General features: G+C 37.6%; 1 protein-coding gene across 4 annotated transcripts in view; it reads left to right on the forward strand.

Annotated features, from left to right (window-relative positions):
* Window positions 1-26808, forward strand: part of SEC24D (SEC24 homolog D, COPII component) — a 51119-nt gene that overhangs the window by 12883 nt on the left and 11428 nt on the right. For all 4 annotated transcript variants that reach the window (XM_031596906.2, XM_090139206.1, XM_090139207.1 and 1 more), the window contains exons 7-13: window positions 1217-1328; window positions 2419-2546; window positions 19050-19188; window positions 20819-20934; window positions 23222-23346; window positions 25445-25636; window positions 26172-26265. In XM_031596906.2, the coding sequence (XP_031452766.2) occupies window positions 1217-1328; window positions 2419-2546; window positions 19050-19188; window positions 20819-20934; window positions 23222-23346; window positions 25445-25636; window positions 26172-26265 (906 nt within the window). The remainder of the gene's footprint in view (window positions 1-1216; window positions 1329-2418; window positions 2547-19049; window positions 19189-20818; window positions 20935-23221; window positions 23347-25444; window positions 25637-26171; window positions 26266-26808) is intronic.

Genomic DNA, 26808 nt, shown 5'->3' on the forward strand with positions numbered 1-26808 from the left:
GCTTCTGAAATATCCCAGCTATTATTAGAAAAAGATGTGCAGTGTAAAGATACAATTGCATGGGATACCAGCAGCAGTGGCAAAGGCAGTTTCAGAAATTCCCAGTCTCCTTTCCCTTTTTATTTTTTCTCATAGCTGTTAAGCTACACTCTAAAATGTGTTGCTGAACAGATATCTCCTTTGAGCAAAAAGAGTAACAGTGGTATCTTAGTGATCCAGTTTGTGGACCAATGTACAGCTTTATATATTTTATTCTGATAAGTATCAAACAGCATGAAGGACTGTGCAGAAGTGACAGTATTAGAAAATATATATAAAGGGAATTTGTTCAGTACTAAAGCCAGCTTCATGCGTATGTAATGAAAATACATCATAGCTTGCTGTAAACTAGGCATCAACCAGAATAAATCTGTACGTGATCAGAACTGCCTCACAAGAAGTTCTCTGTGATTGCTTTTCTTTATTTTATCCTGGGAGGAAGCTCACAACATGGGGCTGGCTCAGGGATTGAGAACACTGAGCTCCAGTACTGAAATACTACTTAGTGGCCAGCAAGAATTTCTTGAGGATTGAAATTACTGCTTTCTAAGTTACAGTACTGAAAATAGCTCAGCAAGGAAGGTGGTGCACTACCTAGGTTATCATTTAAGTCTTAACCATCCTGTGGATGGAGTCTAGCGGAGGAGCTAAGGGCCAGCTCTTCTCACTGTTGCAGTCTGATAAATCGCCTACACATTGATTTATGAAGAGCAGCAGCTAGCACAATTGTGGTAATAGAAAAGATAACCTGGCATGTGTGGCATGTGAGTCAGGTGATGCAACCTGTTGGCATTCAGTTTGATTTCAGAGTATGGAAGACCTGATGCAGTAGCAAGGGTGTATTTTACATAATCACTTTCCTTGGTTTGCTGGCTAGACTGTCTTGAAAATGTCTGTCCTTGCAGTCAAATGTACTCTAAACAATTCACTTGTTCACTACACATTGGTCTGGTCAACCCCTATGTGTAACATTTCCTTTGCAGAGTTCCAACAGGCAACTTTCTCTTTCTGTCTAGTTCTTGACTGCACTAGAGTTTTGTATGTGATAAGTTAATTGGACACCTGTGTAAAAAAATGTCAATAGATTGGTGGTGAAGATGTTAATGGTAATGGTTTAGGAATGTAACTGAATGTGTGGCTAACCTTTCTCATACTGTTCTTGCTTCTTATTCATCAGATTCAAGTAATTGAAAATGATAAAGCTTCTAGAGGAGGGCAGATGTATGCTACAAACACAAGAGGACAGGTTCCTCCTCTTGTCACCACAGACTGCTTAATCCAAGATCAAGGTAACTGTATATAATAAGAATAATTGACACAAATTTCTTTTTAGTTTGAACATTTTCAAGGTTTTCAAGTTGAAAAGCATCTTCAAATTATTCTGAAATCTTAACAGACAGATATTAATAAGAAGCAACAAGCCTGGCATTGTTGTATGTTAAGATACAGATTTTGGAATGTTTTGTTCAGGTTACAGGGACAGAGCATGAGCTGCCTAGTTGGCTTAATGTTTTCATTTGGTTAGTGTATCTTGTTTGCTTCTGCCTAGAGCCTGTAAATGCCATACTGCACGTGTTGCTCCTGGCAGCAGACTTGATACTTTCATACAGACTAAACTGATGGTATAAGTTAGTCCAGCATCTATTTATCAGTGTTTGGATAACTATACAAAACATACATTGGGTTTTTTTGGATATTATCTGAGAATGGGATAATGCAGTTCTTATGAACAAAGAAATGCCTTTTAAGAGATTAAGCAAGACCTACTGCCCAGTGGTTGAAAAAGGAACATAAGGAAGCCAATTTCTGAACTCCCTTTGACTTGCAGAGCTCATGTACTCTTCCAATAGACAGTTTCTCAGTGAGGGAACTAAGTATGCTACAAGAAATGGTGGAGTGAATTTAGCACACAACATTTTGTAAAATAAACAAGCAAGGTGTTGTTAATGTTTATATACTATCTTCTGAATTGGAAGTAGCTAATTAGAGTAGTCTTCACAGTGGATGTGTTTGCTGCATTTTGTTATATACTGTGTTGATTTTACCACTGAGACTTTTGTCTTTATTATTTCCTTTTAACCTCTCAGATACAGATACTGTCAAGCTAATCTCTATTAAAATTCTTATTGCAAATAACCTTTTTTTTTTCTTGATACATTTAAATACCTGCATTAAACTCAGCCAGCAAAAATTTGCCTACAGGGGGAGGCAATAGGCTGATGTAAAGAGGTGAGATGGGCAGAAGCTTGCATGGAAGGAAGGAAAGCATACATTTAATTTAGGAATCTCGCTTGTTGCTTTGTTTTTAATCTTGGTATGTTTTTGGAACAGACAGACTCCTTTTCTCTCTCAATGTGCCTGCTTTGTTGGGTGTCCTAGGTCATGCCAGCCCTCGTTATATCCGATGTACTACCTACTGCTTCCCGTCGTCTTCAGATATGGCCAAACAGGCTCGCATTCCACTGGCAGCTGTCATCCAGCCTTTTGCTATTGTTCCACAAAATGAGGTAAAATCTAATGAAGTATCAGTCCCATGTGATTTTGTCTCCTAAATGTTACTGACTTCTTTGAGTGGGATGGAGGGTGCCTCATCTCTGACTGAAGGAGTTAGAGACTTGAGAGAGAGCCACAGGAAGGCTATGAGTTGCACTTCAGTCAGGATGCAACTTTAAGGGGTAAAAATCTTTGGAAAGATACAAGAGAGATATCTATATAATGTAAACTACTAGGTTCTTGGTGTTGTCCCATCAGTCCCTACTTTATGTCATCACTGTCAGTTGCTGGAATTATAGGCAGATACATTAAAAGAGTATAGTCATGAGCTGTATCAAGATATTCTAGGGTTCATATTATTACAAGGAAAGTTACTTTCAAACTATCATTTTTTCCATTTTGTTCTTTAAGTTTGTAATGCTGTAACATGATACAAAGTGTAGCAATGACAGCATATTAACAAAGTCCTGGGCTGCAGCAGGTGAGGATTTGCCCAAATGCAACAGCTGTAGATAGAGAACCAAAGGAAAGAATCTGCTTACCCTTGGAAGGCCTCAGGTAGACAGGGATCTCCAGCAAGATACCCTTGCCTTCACTGCCAACCCTTAAATGAGGTCTGGGAAGGGGTGGATCCTGGTTCCATCCCTTCCTGTTACTCAGATGCATTACTTGCACATGAGCTCCCCTGGTCTGGCCTTGCCCTCCCACCAGGGGCTTGGTATTTGGTTCAGGCCATGTCTTAGCATTTCCACTACACAATTTAATTTAATTTCAAAACAGCCTGAGATGAGAAGGACATTTTCTGCTTGGTTGAACTGAGCCATAGGAAGAAGACAAATGTAACCACACTTCTTGGTACTCATTTGGAAACATTAACCTAGTCGATTGATTTTCTTGCATTACCATCTTTGATAGCCCTTCATATTCCAAACACAGCCCTAGTTCATTTGCAGAATACTTCTGCAGATTGACAGTGTCCTGTAGTCTCAGGACAGTTACACATTTTTTTCTGGCATTCCCAATGGATTGCATCAATAGCAGGGATACAACCAGTTCTTAAATGCAGCATTTAACTGCATCATCTGTAGGGCTGTCCTTTCTTATCCTTCAACTGGCTGCCTCCTTCCTTGCAGAACTTCTAAGTTCTGCAGCTGATGTCTGCAGACAGCATTTCCTTTTTCTGTGCAACTGTTACTAGCTTTCAGAGCATTGTTTGCTAGAAAAAAAAAGCAAACATGAATGTCATGTATGTTGTTGTATTTGATTGTGTCTTCACAAATTCTTTCATAAAATATAGACACAGAAAAACCTAATTAAAATTACACAGACTTTCAGTTTTTTCAGTTGTTGATTTTCTTGAATTTTGTTTTATTGCTTGTAAATTCTTTTTTTTTTTTTTTTAAATAAGTTAGAAAGAAAACAGATGTTGTTCTTTATCAGGATGGATAACTTCCAATCCAACAGACCTTTGTAGTTTGAATTAGAAGTTTTATTTTAGCAGAGCAGTATGTAGTTATCTTCTCTGGAGTCCACAGGGAAATAGGATGTATTACTTGCAGTTCTGTAGATTGTACGTGTCACCATTTGTCTATTAGATAGCAATTTTCATTTTTGTTCTAGTTCTTGAAGGGAATGTGTGGACCTGGCTTCTTGCCCCCTGCATTTTCTCCTAGATGAAACTCCTGCTGTTGCTTTCCCACCTCTTCACCTTACCAGCCAACCTTTTTTGATTTAGTACTCTCTATCCCAGTTTCTATACCCACACGGCATATATCAGCTCTGCTGTCATGTTGGCTCCTGTTTCTGTCTTTCACTTTGTCTGCTTCTAGTCATTCATGCTTACCACGTGTGGCTTCACTGTCTCCTGTGTAGTGTTTGGATAGAGTGATCAGTGAGTTGCTGAAATCTAAATCTCTTCTGCATACGTAAATAAGCAGTATGTGCAAATAGTTACACTTGGCCAAGTCCAGGAGGATTTTCCCAGGGTTGGCGAGAAGTTGTATGTGATGGCCCATTAACTCTGAAGAGTTAGTGGAAAGGTCAGCAGGATTCGTTAATCTGTAAAGAGCAGTGTGCTCTTTCTCAGAAGGGGCTAGAAAACTTTGTCTGAAAAATCTCTCTCATAAGTGGCAAAAGTCCATTGTGGAAAATTTCCATGTGAACAGTTGTAGTTTGGTAAAGTTGTAAGATCTGAAGAAATGGTGTTACAGTAGGAAGTACTGGAGAATTTTAACTGAGACAGTTTTTCCAAGACTTGCCTATGCCCTTTATCTTCACTGCTGCTGCCAAAATAATTTCTTATTCTTAAGATCTCATAATAAAAATGATCTTCAACACGGGGTTTATAACCACTTTAATTCTGTAAAGTCACTTAATTTGAAAGAATGGAGCTTTTTATGGAGGTAAAATATATTCAAGGGTTTGTTTGTGTTTCTGAATTTCCTACTATGGTGCTTTCTGCCTGGAACTCATGACTGCAAGGCACACAGTGTTCCTCTTTTCCAAATATCTTCCCTATCTCATGGGTGCTTTTTTAACAGTGCTAGCAGGTGATGTTCAACACATGTTACAGAACTTTGTTCTGAGTGCAAATCTGTCTATTATCTCAGACTATTGATAAAAAGCATGTCATATAATAGTAACTTAAAAATCATGATCTTTTTTCCTAACCATTTGATTAATAATTCTCATTCCTTCAGTTTTGTTGCAGCCTTAGCTGCAGATCTGCCTCCATTTCTAATATGTGCTAGCGCACAGAATTTGAACTCTGTTTCTTTTCAATTGAAAATGAAGAAAAATAATAGTTATAAAGGGTTTTGTGGACCGTAAGCTGTGAAATGCCTACAGGTGGTTTTTGCAGCTGGTAATGCAATTAGGAAGAGTTGAAAAACTGACTTATCATACTTGAACTATCTGGATTTCAGCAAACCCATGTGCTCTGCAGAATCCATTATGATGCACATTGTGTAGAGCCCATTTTTCTGTGTTGGTAAAGATGTGTTTAAAAAGCTATATACTTTCAAAGTCATTTGAGCAACTAATACACTTGCAAGTATTCAATAAATACAATTCTTAATTATTTTGCTCTCATGGTTGATGATGAATTTGAAATAGTATATAAAATGTTTGTATTTTCAGTGGTCTTATTGTCATAGAATGTATGTCATTCTTCTCTATGCCATTTCCTTATTAGAGCAGTTAGAAATAATGGGAAAAACCTAACCTTGCTTGTAGATAATTGAGCATACAGTATGGTCCTCACGTGGCTCGCTCACCCTTTCGGTAAGCCAGTCTTGAGTGTGGATTTCAATTTACTGAAAGGACTGTTGTTTGCATGAGTGAAGCATGATGGTTGTGTTCAGGTGAATGGCATTGAAAAGTATGGGCCATCTTTTCTCCCATCTGTGCTTTATGGATGTTTCAGCACAGTGTGTTCTGAATTGCAACAAACATTCATTTGAAAAAAAATTAATAACAGGTAAGTCTATTCCTACCAACAGAATTAGATGCGCATATGAGAGGAAGAACACAATTGTACGAAGTTTTTTTCCTCTCTTAATTGAACATAGTCACCATTTTGGTATGTGACTTGTAAGTGGCATTGTTACATGTTTGTGCAGTTGGAAGGTTATGCACTCTGAGTGTCTCCTGCTGGCTGTAAAGCGTAAACTTAGAATAACAGAGCACTGTGTTGAACGCTTATTGCCTCTGCAGGCAGGAGGATGGAGTGCCTGAGGAATGCTTCATTTATAGGAACAGGGAAGAAGAAAAGGCAACTGGGCTCCTGTGCGGAGGACAGTTACGTGTGTGCTGGAGACGATAGCCATCACTTTGCAGTCACATTTGTTGCTTCTCATCAGTAAGAAGATTCTCTGAGAAATTTCACAAACTATTTCTGTTTGGAGTTTACTGGCAAGGAAGCTATGTTAATTTGCATAGACTACTGCTCTTAAATTAAACTAGCTTCTACAGGTTATGCAGCATTCTGTTCTGACAAACATATTTATTTTTTTTTCCCTCTTTTCATATTTTACTCTGAAGGATCAGTAGTGTTGTGTCTGACAGAGCCTGGAATGTCCCCAGAAGTTTTGGAATTCACGCCTGTCATGAATCCAAAAAGCTCTTCAATTTTACTTGTGGAAACAGCAATCAACTAGAATTTGAGCTTTACAAATTTGTTTTTGATCCTGTGAGTTTTCAATTATAAGGTTTAAGTCAAGTAGTTTTCTCAGGAATACTTTTTCCAGCCTGAAGGTCCAGTTTAGACAAAGAAAATTTTAGGGCTTCAGCACGTATAAAAAGTAGATTTAAGTTTAGTAGGCCACTGTGGGTTCTTGTGGGGAAGGTGGGAGTGTCACATGCAAACACACCTTGGGTTCTGTCTCCAAAAGTGAAATTAGAACTGTTGCTATCTGCAGGGAAAAGATAATTTTGTGAAATGGAGTCTAGAAAAAAATCCCTTCGGAGCTGAGAAGTACAAAAGCGTGAACTGGCGTATTTTTTGAAGATATGTACAACAGATATCTCTATTCTCTTTAAAGAATGGGATACAAGTTATCCCTGTGGGAGTAGATAGGAACACAAAGTGAAATAAACATAGTGCTAGGTAAAGATATTAAATGTAAATATTCATGCCTTTAAATCAGTACAGCGTGTTTCATTAAAACAAAAAACAAGACAAACAACACCAGGATTTTTCCCTGCAATGAAAAGGGATCTTGAAAAATTAGAGAAATATTGTGCGTAGCAATTGGACAGATCAACATGATGGGAAAGGCATTACAACAGAGGTGTGATAATGGAAGGACCAGCATGAGAGGAAGGTGCTATAAAGGAAGGGAGGAAGATTGCTCACCTGAATCGGAAAATTCCAGATTTGCAGGGGAAAGCTTCACCAAGGATCTCCAACCAGAGATCCTTCAGTGCGGTCTGAGAGGTGCAGCCAGGCTCCACCTCTTCAGGTCACACAGCTGAATTACCTTCACCTGTGCTCCCACAGGCTGACCGCCAGTCCTTTCCCCAGGTGCTCAATCAGTGGTTCAGGCTGTGAATCAACAGTTCCCATATATTGTGGAATGAAAAGACAGAGATACTGTGGCTAAATATGCTGCTAAAATTCCCCAGGGAATGGAGATCCTGTGGAGTGGTGGTATGTCTGAGAAGTTCCATAACATCTAGAAATCTGGAAGCCCTGAATGAAGAGGACACGAGACTGACTTAAGTGAAAACAGATAAAGGCATAAAGACGTACTGTTAGGCTACAGTGTTAGTCTTCAGATCTAAAGAGGAAAACTCAAACCCACAACAGTTAAAATGAATGAGAAAGATGTAGTACAGCTAAGTCACAGGATTTCAGGTGCTCGCATGTGACTTGGTACAATTGCAAAATGAGGTTGTTCTAGAGAAGTTGTTTATGGAAAGCTTAAATAGATGCCAAATTAGCCTTGCTGAAGCAAAACTTGGAGGGTTTATTTCAGTAGTGGTAAATCACAAATAAGAGCTGATTTAAGTTGCACGTATAGGCCATTCAATAGCAATTACTGTACAGTTGTGTTTGATGTTCTGAGGAGAGCTGCTCTTTGCACACAGATGCTGGGCTTCAGAAGAACAGAGAAGTGAAATGAACTTATTCAGAAAAGTTCTCAAATTAAAAGAGAGGCAGAGTCCATGGAAGCCACACAGTCTTTCACATAGATAGTAGAAAAGACAAAAAGCCTTCCACAGCCAATCTACAAAACTATGCTAGGGAACTTTACATACATGCTGTGTATTATTAGAAACAAAGGTCATTAGAACATTTATGCCTTCCCATCCCTGGTCAGTGTCTAAGCATCTCTAGCTGAATCTTATTTACATTCAGAATCTTATTTCTGAATCTTAACTATACTAGGTCCTTACTTATGTCTCAAAAATAACCATTCATTTTCACTCTCCTCATTTGGATGATCTATGTAAAGTATTTGTTTGTTTGAGATTTTGACAGTACAGTATCACTGTTCAACAGAAGTTATTTTTAGTCAACAAGTGCTTTAGCAACAGTCCATAAAAATAAACCAGCTCTCATAGTTATCATCATGGACCAAGCTCTAAATTGATTTGTTTTGGAGATGCATGACTGTTTCCAGAGCCTGAATAAAACCAAGTGATCAAAAAAAAAAAAAAAAAAAAAAAGCTAGTTAAAAGAGTATTTTGTGTTTTAAAATCAAATATGAATAACTCTAAATAATTATATATAGTTCTAAATATTTAAATATCCTAAGTGACTTTCTTTTTTTCTTCTTACTATTGTGTTTTGTATACTTTTCTCTACAATATTCTGTCCTATTTATTTTTTTCCTCATAGAAATACTTGGTAGTGGGAATTAAATATGTCAGTTTCTGTTTTCTCCTCATTTAATTAACAAGATAAAAACACATAACTTGAATGGAATTACTTCTCAGAAATGCTGGTATTCATGAGCAGAAAGCCATTTAACCTTTTTGGAAGAATATTGAGATTTGATTGTGACCAGTCTAGCTGACCTGTTTGGAAAGCCATAATATTTACAGGTATGATATGAAATTTCCTAGGTAGGGTTGTGTCAGTTCTATAAGCTAAGCAGAAATGAGAAGTGAACGAGGTAAATAAATAGCGCATGATGCAATGTTAATTTTTTTTTTTCTGTTTCAAGAACAAAGTAGCAGAGCATGAGTTATCTTTTAGACCCCAAGACTGTTCCATTTGTTTAAAAAAAAAAAAAAACGTTCAGATGTTAATTAAATTTGAAGAATTAAGGGAAATCAATGCACTCTTTTAATCTATCATGGGTTCAGTGAGGACTCAGGGGTTCTGCAGTTCCTATTCAGTGGCTATTAATTTTGACAAGCAGGCTGAAGCTTTAATTTGATGCACATTATTATTAAGCAGATGCATTTTATAATGGTTATGTTCTTCTGCAGAGCACTGGTTTGAGGGGAGTGGGGAACACTTAGTTTCAGGCCATATAAAATAACTTAAGGGAAACATCTTACTAATTTTTCCTTTCCACTGGGAATATTAAAAAGCAGAATAGATCTTTGAAGTGCTCACAGATAGCATCTACCCACTCTAAAATTTGTCTTTTTTTTTTTTTTTTAATTTTGCCTTTTGTTTTCCCTCTTACTTAGTTACTCTCAGGAGAACCTTCCTCAACGTTATGTGAGAGCCTAGCTAATTTAATGGCTTTTCTTGAGGGATTCTATTAAAAGATTTTTTTTTTTTTTTAAGAGTGCATTACATGAACTAGATAATGCTTATCTGCATGCTGGCTGGCCCTTGGCAGAATCCAATAGATTGTGTCATGACAACCCTCCTGATGAGTCAATCATCTCTTCCTCTGTGTATACTTCTCATCAAATGTCTTCAACTGTGTCTTTTGATGTTCTCCTCCACTGTAATATCTACCAGTTTGCTTTCTGCAGAAGTAAGACTTGCTGGTCTGTAGCTCAAGGATCACCCAGAAGTTCTTGTAAAGTTTATTTTTTATGAGTGCCTTTACTTTTGGATGCTGAAGCTCATGTGAGCATTCGGTTTTATGCCATTCAGCAGTTTTAGACTGGGTCTTTTTAGACAGAAATTGTATAGTTAGACAGTAAAACTGTCCATTCTACTAGAAAGCTTTTTTAAATAGCAAAATATGGTAGTATTAAAAAAAAAGAAAAAAATTCTGAAGACTGTGAAAAGTGATTAGCATTTATTTTGCCCTATTCTCTGTTTTGAACTATCTCACTCTTCTGTGTTGGCTTTGTGATTCAGTAAGCCCCATAAGAACTTGGGATCTTACTTAACTGAGATTTCTCTTTGTGTTTATCACTGCTGGAAATGAAATGTCAGAGCTTTTTGAATGTTTCATAACCTTTTTGCTTTGTGTAGGCTACATATCACCCTTTATATTGAGGCTTTTGTTATTGTTTCATGTATGTTGTCAATACTGGATTTTTCCTCTCGAGTGTAGGTAATAAAAGCTTCCCTTTCCAAAGCAGAAACAGCAGCTGTTGACCAGTGAAGAGATAATATTTTGCTATCTCTGAATAGTAAGTTGGGCGTGTTGCATTGCCTGCTGTGTAGTTCTCTGGGTTGTCAAAGATCCAGTAATGTATGATTTTTGTCAGTTTGTTTTGGACACGCTGTCAAGTAGTATGTGCTTGTTGTCATGTTCTTCCAAAACATTGTGAGTTTGGAAGCCTTGTTCACCTGTTATAATTTAATAGTTAAGACACTTAATTTGTCTGCGTTGAAATGCTTCTTCACTCTCCAGGAATGAGGAGTGAAGCATACCAAGCTACCAAGCAGTCTGTACAGAAGAGCTAACTGCCTCTATCTAGACTTCTGGAGATGGAAGATGGTGGACCAGAAAAAAAGCACACGCACACCAGTACTACCTTGTAGATTACAGCTAGGCAAGTAAACTTAGAAGCAAGGCTGTGCTGTAGGACATTGAGCCATGTTCTTAGAGCTGCTTTATATTTTTACAATCAAATCCATTTTTGAGTTACTTGGAAAAATCTGTGCATGTATCCTGAACTTGTGTCCTGAACTCATCACTGTGTAAGTACCATATTAAATATGAGCCAAGTATCACTATTTCTTCTATTTTCCAGATATTAAACCATATTCCAAAGCATTCCCTTATGACACCTTCATTTGAGAGAGAGAAGTGTTAGACTCTTGTCTTATAGTTCAGTCTGAATTCTGTAGGAGAATGCTGAGCTTTCTTGCTCTATCAGTGTTTATTGTTTTGTTGTTGTTGTTTGTTGGTTTTTTTGCTTGTTTTGGTTGTTGTTTGTTTGTTTTTCCCTATTGGCATGCATAGTATGAGCCCTGAGCTTGTATGTATCTCCAGATGCTTCACCCAGAGAGCTTTACATCACTTTGGAAGCCAGTTCTTGTAAGCTAGGTTTTGCAGTGCTTAATTTAGAGATACGTAAATCCTGTATTAGATAGGCTTTCTTTATTGAGTATGCTTTGCACAATTCTTCATTTGGGAGTAAAACATTTGGAACTGGATTGCTTCCCAGGACAACTTCATCTAGAAGAAAGTTTTTAACCTATTGGGCTGTAACTACAGTCTAACTAGAATGAAGAGCCAAAGTTAGCAGGAGTTTTAGCAGCAGAGCTTGTCCTTATTCAAGTAAATTTCCATATTTAATTCTTTTCCCTTTTGTCTGTAGGGTGAATCTTAAAATGCTGTTTATATTTCTGTAGTGTTGTTCCATGCATTATTGTTATAACAATGGAAAACTTGGGGACAGTGGATTGGAAAACTGACATTCGTACATATCTTGTTTATGTTTTAATCAGAGATCTTGATAAATTTGTACAGATTTGAAAGGTTGGCCTAGGAGAGGTGCATTTCTAAAGATGGAGGTTAATGTGATGTAATTAGTTTTCTGTAAGCTGGAGACTGTTCTTCAGAATGATAATGCAAGAAGAAAAGGCTGACGAAGCAAAAGTAAATACTGAAGGCAAAGGGGATTAAAAAATAATCTTCATAGCCATGTAATTGTTATGCCAACAAAAATTACACTCAAGTAAAAAAGTGGCTTTGGCTATCAGTAGATACATCTGCAACTCAAAATAGCAACTTGGAAGTCATCTGACATTCTTTGTGTACGTTTTCCTTTACAGGCTGCGTTTTACTCTCCTGAAGTGATGTTTCTCTCCTCTTACACTCTAGCCAAAGCTGATCATAGCAACAGCAGTAAATTAAACATTCTAAGTTTGCAAGCTGTAACATTAAGCCTTCAGAGATGTTACTGAGTTACCTTGGAAACTTCACATGGTCAGAACATGCTGGTACTTAGTTCAGGATGAAAAGCTTGTATTTTGCTTTTTAAACTGAAGTTATTTGTGCACATTCAATTTGTGCATATTTTATTTATCTGTCGAGTAGTACAGAATCATATTTTGAATGGATCAATATGACGTATGTAATTCCATAGGAAAAATGAGGTTTTGTTAAGCTGAATACGAAGCTGATGTGGCTTGATTTTATTTATTATTATTAGTTTAGTGATCAGATTTTTTTTTCAGTATCAATCTGCACCAGGTTATGCCTTGGGCTTAATCATAGAAGGGTCTAGAGCTGTCCTGTATGGCTTCAAGCTGCACCAGGGGAGATTTAGGCTGGATGTTAGGAAATACTACTTTTCTGAAAGAGTGTCAAGCACTGGAATGGGCTGCCCAGGGAGGTGGTGGAGTCACCAACCCTGGAGGCTTGGATTTTCTGTTGAGAGACATGGTCTAGTGAGAACTGTTGGTGATAGGTGGATGATTGGACTGGATGATCTTGAAGGTCTTTTCCAACCTTGGTGATTCTGTGATTCTGTGAAAGTAGGAGAGTCTAAGCCTTCTTTTATGTATGTCTCTTTATTCCGTGGGAAGAAAAGCTTCTCTTGTAGGACAGGAAATAGATGGAGGAGGGAGCTAGTTTTTTTGTTTTCTTTTTAAAGTGTTTATCAAAATTTGTTCATCTGTGCTTGCTAAGTAGAGGCGTAGATTACATCCCCAGCCCTAGACAAGAGGAGCAATAGTACAGACTGCTTAATTCACAAGTTTCTGCACAACCCTTACTTGTGACATCCAGCAACAAACCAACCTTAATAAAAGAGAGCAGGGTAGCTGCAAATAGCAATTGTTAATGTTGGAAGGCTTTAGTTTTGTTTTTGCTACAAAAGCTTGGATAACACTGACAGTGCTCTCCTGTGGCAAAATTTCATCCAGGAGAGTGTCTTCAGAGATTACAACACAACACTTGGATTTATTTATTTTTACAAACTTAAATACTCATTCCTTGAATCTAGAGTTACATCTTCCATGAGCACTGTTTGGTGTGTTGCTTGATTGGCTATCCTAAGGATATTCTAGAGGATGGTAGAAGTGGTCACAGCTGTGTTTGTGGTAAGTGCTCTTTGGCCTACTGAAACAGAATTGATATGCCAGTTTACTTATTATGTTTGTATGTAAGAGACTGTGCCTCAGTTTTAAATTACAGTGTTGGATGTATCATGTACTTAGTAGTCCTGAGAAGTTTTATGCAAGATATGACGTGGAAGTTTTAAAGAAGTAAGCTGCCTAATTCTCAGGATTCCTTGTGTCTAAACTTTATCATTATTTCATGTATTTTCCCCCATCCTCAGTCTTCTAAAAATCCTCTATGTATGCTCTTTATGCTACCAGCTCTATTCTATGCAGCACTCTCCTTAAAAAGAGGAATGCTGACAGTCTGAGGTTGATTCACCTTTCTGTTCATTTTTGTACACAATGGATCAAATCCAGTGTGAGGTGCCAACTTGAAGCTCACCTGCCGTGGTACAGTATTTCTCATACTGCCATGTAGGTGAATGTTTGGACTGGCTGTGGAGGGTTTTTGAATAAGAAGGTTTGAACAGGCATCTTGCATTTTAATGTGTTCTGTAAAAATGCATCACAGCGCTGATGCTGTAGCTGTATTGTGGTCATGCAAACAAAGAAGAAAATAAATGAAAAAGCAGTATTACAAAAAATACTTAAACCTGCTGTGAACTTTGCAGAGGATACAGTACAAACTGTCTTGAGTCCTACCAGCTGAGGAGGCTGATAGAATTCAACATCCAAAAACCAGGAATTGAGAAAATTGTTTTTGTCTTTGAAGGAATGGCTTCTGATAAAAGACAGCAGGAACAGTGCAAAAGGAAATGCTTTCCTGATGTTTTTATTTGAATCAGTAAGGCAGCTCAAAATCCAGGGATTATTTGTAGAGTGGTTAATCTTTTTCAAAGCCAATCTGTGAGGGTATAATAAAAGAAAACAAACCCCTTCAACAGTCCTAGGAAACACAGGCAGTTTGGTTCATGACCTGGAGTTTGTTGGTGCTTTGTTTGTTTGTTTTCAGAAATAGCATCAGTGCTACATTTCAAAATTCTCTATGATTTCCCTGAGGACTTTTTCCTTGTGTCTCTAGTGTACTGATTAAGCACAACGTTTCAGGGGGCAGTTGCACATGCTTGGACAACAACCATCTCCCCTGGTGATTAGAAAGTTATATTGTACAGCCGATCTTAAAATTCTAATTTAAGTGTTTTAATAATTAGATTTACGTAAAAACCAATATGAATATCTCTAGAAACGATGCCTTTGAGGATTTTTTTGTCTTGTACAACTTGTTTGTGGGGTGAACTGCCTGGAGTGAGTAGCTGGCAGTTGAGTATTTCTGATAATCAGCTATGCATATACAGAGTGTTTAGTATTCATTGTACATAAATATAAAACATTTTCTCTGCTGTAGTACTGTTGATAATAATTTTAAGGAACTGTCATATTTGAAGTCATCAAGAGATGCAGATCTGTGCAGCTTTTCAAAGCAGTGAGGTACTCTTGAAACGAGTAGCATCTAAACATCACCATTAACTACTGGCCTGTAACCTCAGATTCTCTGAATCTGGATTTTTCATAGGGTGTGCTTTCAAAGTCATCTTTCCTGAGATAATTTGCAGTTGAACAGGCAGGTTGTCATGTAGTATACAGTGTTGCATTGTGCAGAGTGACTCTATGTAAAGCAGTGAAGTTCTTCAGAAGGATGTGGGAAAACTGGTGGCCGGTTCCTTCTCTTGTGGGGGAAAATAGGGGTGTGATGAAGACACTGATCAAATTGAAAATTGTACTCTTGTGAGATCTTATGTTTCTCTTGGATGTAGCCAAATTTGTGGACTGTGGATCTCCCTTCCATTCACTTTCCTATCATTTCAGCGATAGGGTGTTAAATGCATCCAAACAATGATGAAGAAAAACTTAGGGCAAAAATGTGCCTTCTAATGCAGATTCATCAGTGTACTGATGGGATGTATGTCCAGGCATGGCTAGAAATCCTCCTTGGCCATGGTGGGCAAGCAAGGCACTGTGTACACTGTATGTGGAGATTCAAGTTGAAGCACAGCTGTAAATTGTTTTCTTGCGGCCCTGTATATTTACATGAGTCTGGCAATGAAAACATGCTGTATATATCTTATTCTGTTGTGTGATAAATAGTAGTTTTCTTCAGTGTTTGCATATACCTCTTTCATTCTCCAGTCTCTCTCTTCTGTTTTTCTCTTTAGAATGCCTTTAAAGAGATGTGCTGCGATGATCCTGAGCTTCATCGCAGTCGCAGTTCGTATGCTTACAGTTTCCAGCTGAGGCCCTGATCTTGCAATATGAATACAGTGATACTTTGTAAGGAACCCTCAGGAGTGGATCAGGTCTTTATTTTTCTAGCAATAGTAATTCAGCTTTCTGAGACATTAAAGAACAGGCTATAATCCCTTTGAAAATTTTTATGGATGCATTTCATCTTGGAAATGTGCCACCAACGTCTGTCTATTGCTTTGTGATATAGTTCTGACTCCTGAGACGTGTTCTTGCTGAAATATTTCCAAAATAAAACTCTTGCTGTCTCAGCTATATTTGGATGAACAGTGGGATGAGTTACGGTTTATCAGATCGGCTTTCAGGACTTGCTCTCTAGTGAGGCCCTGAGGTTTCAGAGAATGGAAAGTCTGTGCAGGTCTTTTACAGCATTTTCCATCTCTTCTACCCAGACCACCTTTTCTTTAATGTAAAACCACAATGTTCTGCTTCCCTGGGCAACTCATTCTTTCTGTCTCTCCAGTCCTTCAGCTTACGTAAAAGGAATCCTTTTTAAATGCCCATTCCAGGTCAGATTTATGCTACCAGGTATCACTGATTTTGATACATATTTTATACATATTTTTATTTGGTAGTGCTGGAAAGCCAGCAATCAATATTTTTCTGTCTCTTTTTGTGAGGTATGTCTCTGCTCTCGACCAGGTGGTCTAAATAGGCAAATTGAACAAAACTTTGGGAAGAGAGAAGGGGGAAGAGAGGTGTAAGGACAGAACACACTGCAGATGTTTAAATAGTTATGGTATGTGCCTAAATTGCTCCATTTATTGTTAGTAGAGAACTGAGGGAGGAGAGGAGGAAAATGCTGGCATTTTTCATTGGTTTTCAGATATACCTATTTGAAAAAAATATCAGGATCTCAGAAATCAGATTATTTTATTCTCCTACTTCTGTGAAAGTTACCACTGACTTCCATGGGATTGTAAACAGATCTGTCTTCTGGTGGTCAGTGGCATCTGCAGAAAGGGGAGCAAGAATTTCCCGTGTAGCACCATTTCTTTTCCCATTTCCCTCTGAGGTGCAGCTATTGAGAGAACAAGTAATTTCACTCTGATGGAAGTTATTTTAACAGGTGGAAATGCAGAAGCAATTTACCCAAATAGAAATGAATTTATTTTGATGAGTTGAAAGTAGTGTAGTGGTACAGTGCCTCTTTTTGAGGTAAAATTTCTTTCACAATTTGTTGTTCACATCAAAAAGTGGGTATAGATACTTTCCATCTGAGTCTTTATTCAGAAATGGTCATATAAATTGCTTTTGTATTAGATGTATTTATACAATTTTCTTTGTTAGACAAAATCCTTAATTGCATGCATTTCTTGGTTTGGGCACAGCTTCATTAATTGCTTAAAAATGTTTATTTTTTTGCAAGATTATTAGGAACTGAAAATAGCATCCTCTGCAGTACAATTGTATTGGTATTTCCTTCTTTATTTCTGTGAGCAAGGTAAAGCAGAACCCAGCCTAGTATATGCAGTGTTTGCTGATCACTGCCTTTGGGTTCTGTTTTCTTAAGACTTTAAGCACATTTTAATCATGCACAGCACATTGTCTCGTTGACTTCAGGTCCATGTGTGATGCACAGAGTGTGTAAATTTTAGTAACCACTGGTGTATGGAGCTCTAAAGCCACACTACAAAGGGACTTTGTAACAAACAGTTTTTAAAAAAAGAAGCTGAAGGAAGAAGGAAAATAAATTTTCTGTTCCAAATATGAAGAAAAAGCGCAAATTTTATTTCTCCTGTCATTAAAAATATAGTAGATCAAGTATGTATGAGAAAGTAGACAGGAGTTATTTTAGGGTGTTCTTTATTTCCCTATTGGTTCAGATACTGTAATAATATTATTAACAACAAACTAGATCCAGGCCTCGTTAAATTAATACAACAGAAAGATAATGAGAAAATTGCCAAGTAATGAAAAAAAACAGAAGTCTTAAAACTTATTATGTGATTGTGGCTGGTGAGCAGTCTGTATAGTCAAGGCTCGTGGGTCTGAAAAATGACCCTGATAGTTTGCCAGCAAACATTATCTGGTAATTTGTGTTAAACTCAATTTTTGTAGAAGAAAGAGTGCAAAGCAGAATGTTACCTCAGTGGAGCAGGAGGGATCACTTAAAACTCATGTAGTCGAATCTACTCATAGGTATAAAAGCTTTGGAAAAAGCATCAAAAGCTTTAGAGAAATAAATGAGTAAAATAATTGGCCTCTCTACATTATAAACAAACAATAAAATATATATAAGCAGTAAATGCAAGAAGGACATGTATGATTTTGCAGGTAATTGGAGATTTATGCTCCAATAAAAGATGAAAGTGTATAATGGATGAAATATGACCGTTCTATAAGAAGAGAGAATAATTAAAAATAAAGAAGTGCACATTCCAGTGGAAAAACTTTGCATTCGAGGGCTGTCTGTATTCTTCCTTGTGCTGAGTTCCGTCACGTGGCCCAACTTTGGGTTCATTTCCTTACTGTTACGGTCAGAGATTTTTAGTTGAGGTTGAAGAGAGTACGAAAAAGAAGAAAAATACAAAACATTTTTATGCTCTGGAGAGTTTCACAAATAATTGAACAAACTTCTATTTGTGTAGTGCTTTCAAGTATGACCTCTCTAACATAAATTATAATTACAGGAATCTTTGATTGCTGTACAGTTATTACTGAAAGAGGCATCTGGAAAATGTCTTCCATTAGCTGTGCTTTTTGGCAGAGGTTGTAAGCAAGCATGGTCAGTGTAATTAAGCTGACAAGTGTTTAAGATACTGTGTTTGTTTACTGCATGTACTCTCCTTCAATAAATATTAGTATTTCTTCTAAATCCTCTACTCTAGCTTGACAACATTTAAACTGTAGTATAGCATGTAACACAGCTATATGAGGGGCCAGGCATTTAGCAGAGAAGCTTTCTTTTGCAGATAGCTGTTGGCGATAGTCACATGCAATACATGAGCAGCAACAAATTTCTTTGGGAAAGCTCAGACTGATAGAGAAGGCAAAATACCTGGATCTCAGTGATTTTTCCCGAATAAGCTATAAAATTCCTTTGGAGAAACTCAGCCTGGGGCCCTAAACTTGCAATGCTTACAAAATTTTCTAGGTTTTTGGTGTGAATCCTTTCTTTCTTTTTGCTAAGTGTAAAAATAGTTTGTGAATAGGTTTAGTCTCTCAGGGCACCTGAGAATCAGTTTTACTGTAGAATTTGGGTACATGCTGGACAGTGATCTCTTGATCAGGTGAAATGTAACAGGAGTTAAGACTGAGCAGCAGCTTTCTAACTCACTTTATCTGATTTCAAGTTTGCGGTGCTTTTTATAACTTCATTTACTATTTTATTTAGACACCTCTTTATGTTGTAAACCATGGTGAGACTGGACCAATCCGATGTAACAGGTGCAAGGCTTATATGTGTCCTTTCATGCAGTTTATTGAAGGTGGTAGAAGATATCAGTGTGGATTTTGCAATTGTATAAACGAAGGTAAGTGATGTTTCTCTGGTCTGTGATTCCTGTAAGTTCAGTAAAACTAAAAAGGAACCATATATCTGAAGTGATTTTCTTGACTTGCTGTCATGAAACTGCAGTAAGGAGACCTATTTCACAATACCAAAACAAAACAAAGAACACTTTAAAAAAATTGGAAGCACTTTTTCAATCCAATTTAAAAAAAATTATTAAAAAACATAATGCTGAATTGTGAAGTCTAGTGTGATGTGATCAAAATTTATTTTAAAATATTATATCAACATAGGATACAAAGCTGTTGGTATTGCTATCCCAAAGCAACTTTTGTGTAGAAAAATTAAGAAGTGTAGATGTTCAGAAAAGACCAAATATTTAGAAGCATGTTAGACTGTCCATGGCTGCGGATGCAGCGGTTAAATAAGCTATTAATCTTACTGTGACAACTGTTGGTTTTCACAGAAGATACCATGCCATATTTGTTCAAGTGTGCTGCATGTGACTCATAACTGTTCTTGTGTTCTTGGCTAAATCCCAGCTCTTTGCCAGAACTAGCCCTTCTACACATTTGTATCAAGTTGGATTTCCTCAGCTGGATCACAGTGCTATAGTGCTTTCCCTAATACAGTAATATTTTCAGCTCTGAAACAGGAACCTTGACGGGCTAACTGCAGCTTCTTTTCTGCCCGAGGCTCAGATGTTTGAGCAAGCATAGCAGACAGCAATTTTCATAGTTTGTTAGCAATTTAAACTTGCATAAAGAGAAATTTGAATGCATTATGAACATTTTAAGAAAGTATCATTTTCAGTTATGCTTTGTATGAGTACAGTGTCTTTTATCCAAGCAGGAAATCACTTGGAAAAAAATAAAATAAGAAAATGGAGACCTTAGATGTCCTATTAATTAGGAGGGTGTTCTGCACACATCCCTCTCCTCCCCCCAGTTTTTAACAGGCACAAATGGTGAAAAATAATCATTCTAAATGTACATCGGTTGAAAAAAAGATTAAGCTGAAATCCAGATATGACCTTCCCCAGTGTGACCAACCTTCACACTGACCACATATGAATTGTTGGTGACAAAACCCTTGATTTCTTAATGCTTGCTTGGAAACTTTGCATCTTTTATCTGTAGCTACGGGAGGTTCCCAGCGCAATGGACTGAATGCAGTTTGCTGTACAGTGGGCCAGGGATGTGAACATTGCAGAGTAGTATTTTTAGATAAAGCAGCACAGGCTTTCGAAAAAATGCCATTTTTAGCTCCAGTGACTTGAATTAAGCTTTGAGGAGACAGTGTCCACTAAGAGCCATCATTTAGCCTGTATCCTGAGGATACAGACTCCCGCCTGTGGAGGTAACCTGAGTCAGTTTGCTACTTGAACTTGAAGGATACAGTTAACATATATGGGGGAATATGCCTTGTTCTCCAAATACAAGAGGACCTGGACTACCAGAATATAGATTTTGTTTGTTATCATAGATGGATGTAGGGATAAAAACATAACCTGGCTGAGTGTTTATGATCTTCCCTTTCTCAGTAACAGTGGGCTATATTACCAGGTCTTATCTGTGGAACGGAGCTGTTGGGTTGTTCCCCTCTGCTACAAAATATAAACTTTTTTTTTATGTTCTTGTACTGATTTTCAGTCCCTCCATTCTTCTTCCAACATCTGGACCACATTGGCCGGCGGGTAGACCACTATGAAAGGCCTGAGCTATCTCTGGGATCATATGAATATGTTGCTACTTTAGATTACTGCCGAGTGAGTATCTTCAATATGCAGATTGTTATGATTTGATGTCAGCACAAAAAAAATCTGATAAATACCTACCTTGGAGTAAGCATGAATTTTCCAAAATTCCCAGTGTGGCTTCATCTGCCTGCAGTATAGACGTATTTCTTGGTTCTTGGTGAAGTCAGGTAAATAGTCTTTCTGTCAGTGGAATGAGTTTGTGATAATATTAGGAAAGTAAGTTGAATCTGACAAAGTCTTGAAGTGCATACCAGTAACTTCCTCAGGCGATCAAATTCTTGCTGGCATGAATTAATGAACAGTTTTTGTTCAGTTCTGCTTTCTCACAGGGATACTGCTCTAAAATCCAATGAAATACCTGAGATTGCCTCTATGGATTGCACTGAAATCTAGGTTAAATCCCAGATCACAAGATGGCAACTCAGTGACTGTAGTGGGCGTTACATGTGTACCATGTGGGTACCCAATGTACATCTCATGTAGCTTCATCAGTTTTGGTTCAGCTTTGCTGATTTCTGCAGCTAGACTTTTGAAAGCGTGTGTACTAAGTAGTTTTGTGCCAGCTTTAGTTCTTCTCTCCTCTAGAGTTGTAACCCTGCATGATACATTCACCATCACAATGCTGCTTTCAGCACAGTGACTTTTGGCATGTAGTTTAAATCAGGGACTTTCTGTGATAAATCATCCACTGTGGTTTGTCTTCATTTTGCAAAAGCCTGTTTCATAGATGAAGTAGAATGTTAGAAAAAAAGAACTTCTTACAAAATTAGCGCACACACACTGGAAATGCTAAGTTTTAGAGAAGTTAACATTGAAGTTAGAAACGTTTAATTCTTGTTTAAATCAGTTTAAGACCAAAACTGAAAAGTCATTTCCTTTTGTGCTTATCAAATGAGAAGGATGAACAGCTACAAAAAATGTTAACAAATAACAGCTGTTCTGCATTATTGTGCTCCTGCTAAGCGGATGTGGCAAGAGCACAAGTTCTCATTTCGGCCATATATTTGTCAGAAATTATGCAGGGATTCTTTACAACCAGCAGCGTGCTATGAGAAATTTTACGAAGTAGCGTTTGATACAGTTTATGAAACTAGAATCCAAATATAGAACACAGAAGAACTTTTAAAAATACTGTCTGGTTTTAGTTGACAAGAGTTAATCTTGATTTACATGATTCACATGAGGTGAGATCAAGGGTACAATGATTAGCTTTAAGTGTTCGGAGACTACAGTAAGTCATAATTCAAAGGATAGACGATTTTTTTCTTACTCAAAGTTTTCTGAGGTCTATTTATAGCAAGTATGGTTTGGTAAGTGGTCAGAAGTCCTTACATGAAGATTATGAAACAGCGTATGTAACAATAATGGAAGGGTTGTCCTGAGATTGACACCAACTAATAACCGCTACTTGTCTTAATGAGTTAGGCTTGCCACAGGACTGATATCAGTTTTCCTACCTATGATGGTTACTGTTGCTGTGTACACTCTGTATAATCTTCCTCCTGGGTCCATCTGTAAGCATGACATGGCTTTATTTAAAACTAAGACCAAAACTTTCATCATCGTATTACTTAGAGAATATTGTGTCAGTGTCATACACTTTGTATGCGTTTATATAAGGGACTGTGGCTAAGAAGCTGTGCCCAAAGGAATCCATACCAGCCCACATCAGTGCTGCACATGCAGCAGTTGCATACATTGAATGTGATGCTCTCGTGCTTTAATTATCTTAGGGAAGATCAGCTTATTCCTGAAAACAGTTTTCTTATCTGTTCAGAATGCACTGGGGCATGAGAAAGCAAGACAGCCAGCCAGACAGGATACAGATGATCAATGCTTAGTACTGCTAAGGACTGAGATATTTTAATTCTGGTTCAATACTTGGGTTGTGTTTTCTGTTTTCAGAATGGTTAGAAATCACTCAACAAAACCAGATTGAAGAATTCCTATTAACAAGATTATTGTGTGTAAAGTATGGGAACAGAAAAAAAGCCGAAGACAAATTTGTTTAAATAACTGAATTCCATTAGAAGATGTTAGTACTTAAACAGTTTCATCAACTGTTGCCCTGTAACTACTGTGCTAGTAGGATGCTACTTTCTGGTAATACTGTTTTATTCCAAGGATGGACCTTACCAATCCACCATCTTTCTGTAATAATTACTATTTTTAATCCATAGCATTTTTCAGATGACTGAACACTGTAGGTAATTGCCTTACTGTACTGTTTGTAAGTCTTTTTTGACATATCAGGACACCGTCTAATTTTCCCTGTTAATGGTATTTTTTTCTGTAGAATAACAAGCCTCCAAATCCACCTGCTTATATCTTCATGATTGATGTATCATACAGAAATATAAACAGTGGCCTTGTTAAACTCATATGCGATGAACTGAAGACTCTTCTCGATAAACTTCCCAGGTAAGGATACATAAATGTGTTTTGCTTAACTTGCTGTGCTACAGTTATCATGCAGCTGTGCGAATTCAGGAAAGCTAGGAAATGTCACTGTTTACAATACAAGCATTTTTGAAATGACAGTGACCAAATGTTAGTTTGTTAATTTTAACATTGCTGGCAATTTTTGAGAATCTTAAATTGATGTCAGGGTTTACTGCTGTGCGAACAGAAAGCATCTGTTGAACCGACTGCACATGCAGCATTCTTTCTTTTCCTTTCGTGCAGTGAACTCTGGTGGTGTTATTAATGAAATCCCAGCTTGTAGTTTTGACTTGCTGCAGTTCCCATGCTGGGAATTCACCCTGTGCTCAGATTCCTAGGAGCCCAAATTCTTTAACAGAAAAGAATTCTGGGTATCAAAGCAATGTGTGTAACAGAAGGGGCACTGCTATAAAGACATGTGGCAGAGAAGCCTGGAAGAGGATGAGGAGTGAGAAGTTAAAACTAGCGAATGGATTGAGCCAGGTGGCTCCAATACCTCTTGCTCAAAGGGTTTTGTGCTTTTGCGACTTGTAGCACAGCAGAAAACACACTGTTTGCTTGCTTGAAATGTTAGGATAAACATTTTCAAATTTACTTATTCTAAGCCAGGATGCTGACTATTTAGAGATATATGGAGAAACACATTTGTAGAAATTATGCTCACAAGCTCAGAAAGTCAGGCTAACAAGTTGTGCCAGTGTGATTTTTAGACACGTAACTTAAAGACATTTGAACATGTGTGATACCGAGATCTCATTTTGAGACTTGAAGAAGAACAGTGTTGTGTGTTGGCTGCACAGGTAACCAGCTGCTGTATTTGCAACTGATCTTTAAAATTATAAAGAAAAAAGGGGTTGTGCAAAGCATGCATCACAGATAAGAGTGCTATCCGATAAAACTGTCCCAGATGCCTGCTGTGTAAGAATTCTGGGACCAGTGGATGATGCAGCTATTTCTCTTGTGAGTAAGAAAGTGCTGTATGTCCTAACTCAGCTTCTGAATGATCTCTGTTAATAGTGTCACTAAGAAAATAGTAGTGTCTGAATGCTTGAAGTGTACAGAAACGTGCACTCAGAAGTTATGCCTCTATGTGAGTTACAGAATTTCTTGGAGAAATTATTTAAAATACTTCTTTATGGAATGTTTTCAATATAGAATATTGATTTCTTTTAGATCGGAGCAGCCCCTTTCTCATCCAGCATTGTCTCCATAAAACAGTAGTGGATTAACATTCCGTATTGACATGAATGTTGAAGATGTAGATGAGAAAAATCTTTTCCCTCCCAAGCTGAAATTTTTTGATGAAACTTGTGAAAGTAACAGAAGGTGCTACTGTAGATGTAATTAGGAACATTTTTTTTTAATAGGATCACCTTTTACTACACTGAGGGCTGTAAACCTGGTGAGGGTCCAAGTAGTACTAACAGCGATGCTGCTGCTAATCGCACAGTACTGCTTAGAGGAGTTCCCTCCTGGAAGACAGGCAGTGAGTGAGCTTGCAGCTCTCAGTGTTCTTGCAGGTGTAGCTCAGAGCAGCAGTCAGCTGGCTTCTGTTGGTCTGGTAACGTACCAGCCATGACAAGCCATTTGTACAGTGCATTTTGTGCGTGATACGCAGCTGTGAAGGGTCCAAGAGCTTTCAATGCTTAAAAGCAGTCTTGCCAAAACAAAGTCTTGATCCACCAAAGTCAAAAAGTCATCAGACATTATTTGAGCCTAATTACTATTCTTACTCGGTATCAATCGTTACTGTCACTGAATTATAATGTATTCTGAATAAAAGTGCTTTTCTGATTATATCTTGTGCTAATTGTCTGATCCTCTTTTCCACGTCTTGAAGACATGGTTTATTATTTGATGCAGAGTTGATAGGGAATAAATATTTTTTAAATTTACAACAGTTGATGTAATCAGTGCTTTTGATTTGATCCAAGGCAAAGATTGGGGTAACTAATTACATCTTCTTGGTTGTTGTTTGCTTTGTTGCTCCCAATACAGACAGTGATCTGCAGTAGCCTTGCATTTTCAAGGTCAGAGTTTCAAAATTGTAACTGTCGTTTTTTAATTTTTCTCACAGAGAAGAACAGGAAGAATCCTCAGCAATTCGAGTTGGTTTTGTCACTTATAACAAGGTCCTCCACTTCTTTAATGTGAAAAGTAACTTAGCTCAGCCTCAGATGATGGTGGTCTCAGACGTTGGAGAAGTTTTTGTTCCTTTGCTGGATGGTTTCCTTGTTAACTTTCAGGAATCGCGATCTGTTGTTAACAAGTAAAGTACGATTATTCCGTATCTGAATAAGATCTAGATGCTATAATAAGCATTTTTCCTTTTAGCTCATTGTCTTGGAGAGTCTGGAGGATGCATGTGCTTGTTGAAATGCTTCAGAAGTCATTGGATGCTTCAAGTCCTGCATTTCCCTCTCTGAGGCAAAGCAAAAGTGCTGTTGACTTCACAATGCTGAATTTGAAAGCCTATTTAGGCCAGCTCTAAATCATGCATCATCAGCTGTGCCATTTCAAAAATGGGAGAGAGAGCTGCGGCTTTGTGCCACGTTGCATGTTTTTCCTTCTATGTATGTGATAAATATCTTAGTGTGTAATCCTTTATGTTATCAGCTTTGAAGTAATACATTTACATTTGAATTTTAAAATTCAAAAAAAGATTGAGCAATCAAAATTCTTTTTTAATTTGCTTGGAAAACATGAAAAACATCTTCCTCTGTGAAGACTTGGTATGGTACATTTTGGGGGGTTATCAAAAATACGATAAGCAGTTGAAATACTCATCCTTTCCTCTTCCGTAGCTTGTTGGACCAGATTCCTGAAATGTTTGCAGACACTAATGAGAGTGAGACCATCTTTGCTCCTGTTATCCAGGCTGGCATGGAGGCGCTAAAGGTTAGAGTGTTCCTCTCTGAAAAAGAAGCAGCTCTTTAATTAGGACTAGGCTTGATAAGCTACCTAAATTCCGTTTGCTAAAGGGCAGTGATGAGTCCTCCAACAAATTGCAATGGGAAAAGAGAAAAATCCCTGTCTCCAGCATTAATGTTCCATTATTCTAACAGTACAGATGAACTTTCTTAGTTGAAATGAAAACACTGATTGGGACATCAGTTTTCAAATTCTTCTCGAGGAAAACAGGTCCCTGAAGAGTCTGTTCCATATTGGAAGGATGTTTAGGGAAAGATGGAGAGCAGTTGTTTTTTTTGTTTAGTATTTGAGAGATAAAAAGGTGTTTAGTTACTACAAAATTGATAGATACTTGGGATGTTTACACAGATTTGTTGTCTGTGTGTTTGAAAGGCAGATTAAGAATTGGTGTAAGATACAACAGCTTTACTCTGCCTATTCTCCAGCTTCTGCTGACTTTGTACAAAATGAGGTATTTATGACTACAGAATTGTAGGGGAGTGGGAGGGTTTCTACTGAACTGCCAGCTTC

This window comes from Phasianus colchicus, chromosome 4 (genome assembly GCF_987193195.1).
Source record: "Phasianus colchicus chromosome 4, bPhaCol1.hap1.1, whole genome shotgun sequence".
In the NCBI taxonomy this organism is placed as follows: domain Eukaryota; kingdom Metazoa; phylum Chordata; class Aves; order Galliformes; family Phasianidae; genus Phasianus; species Phasianus colchicus.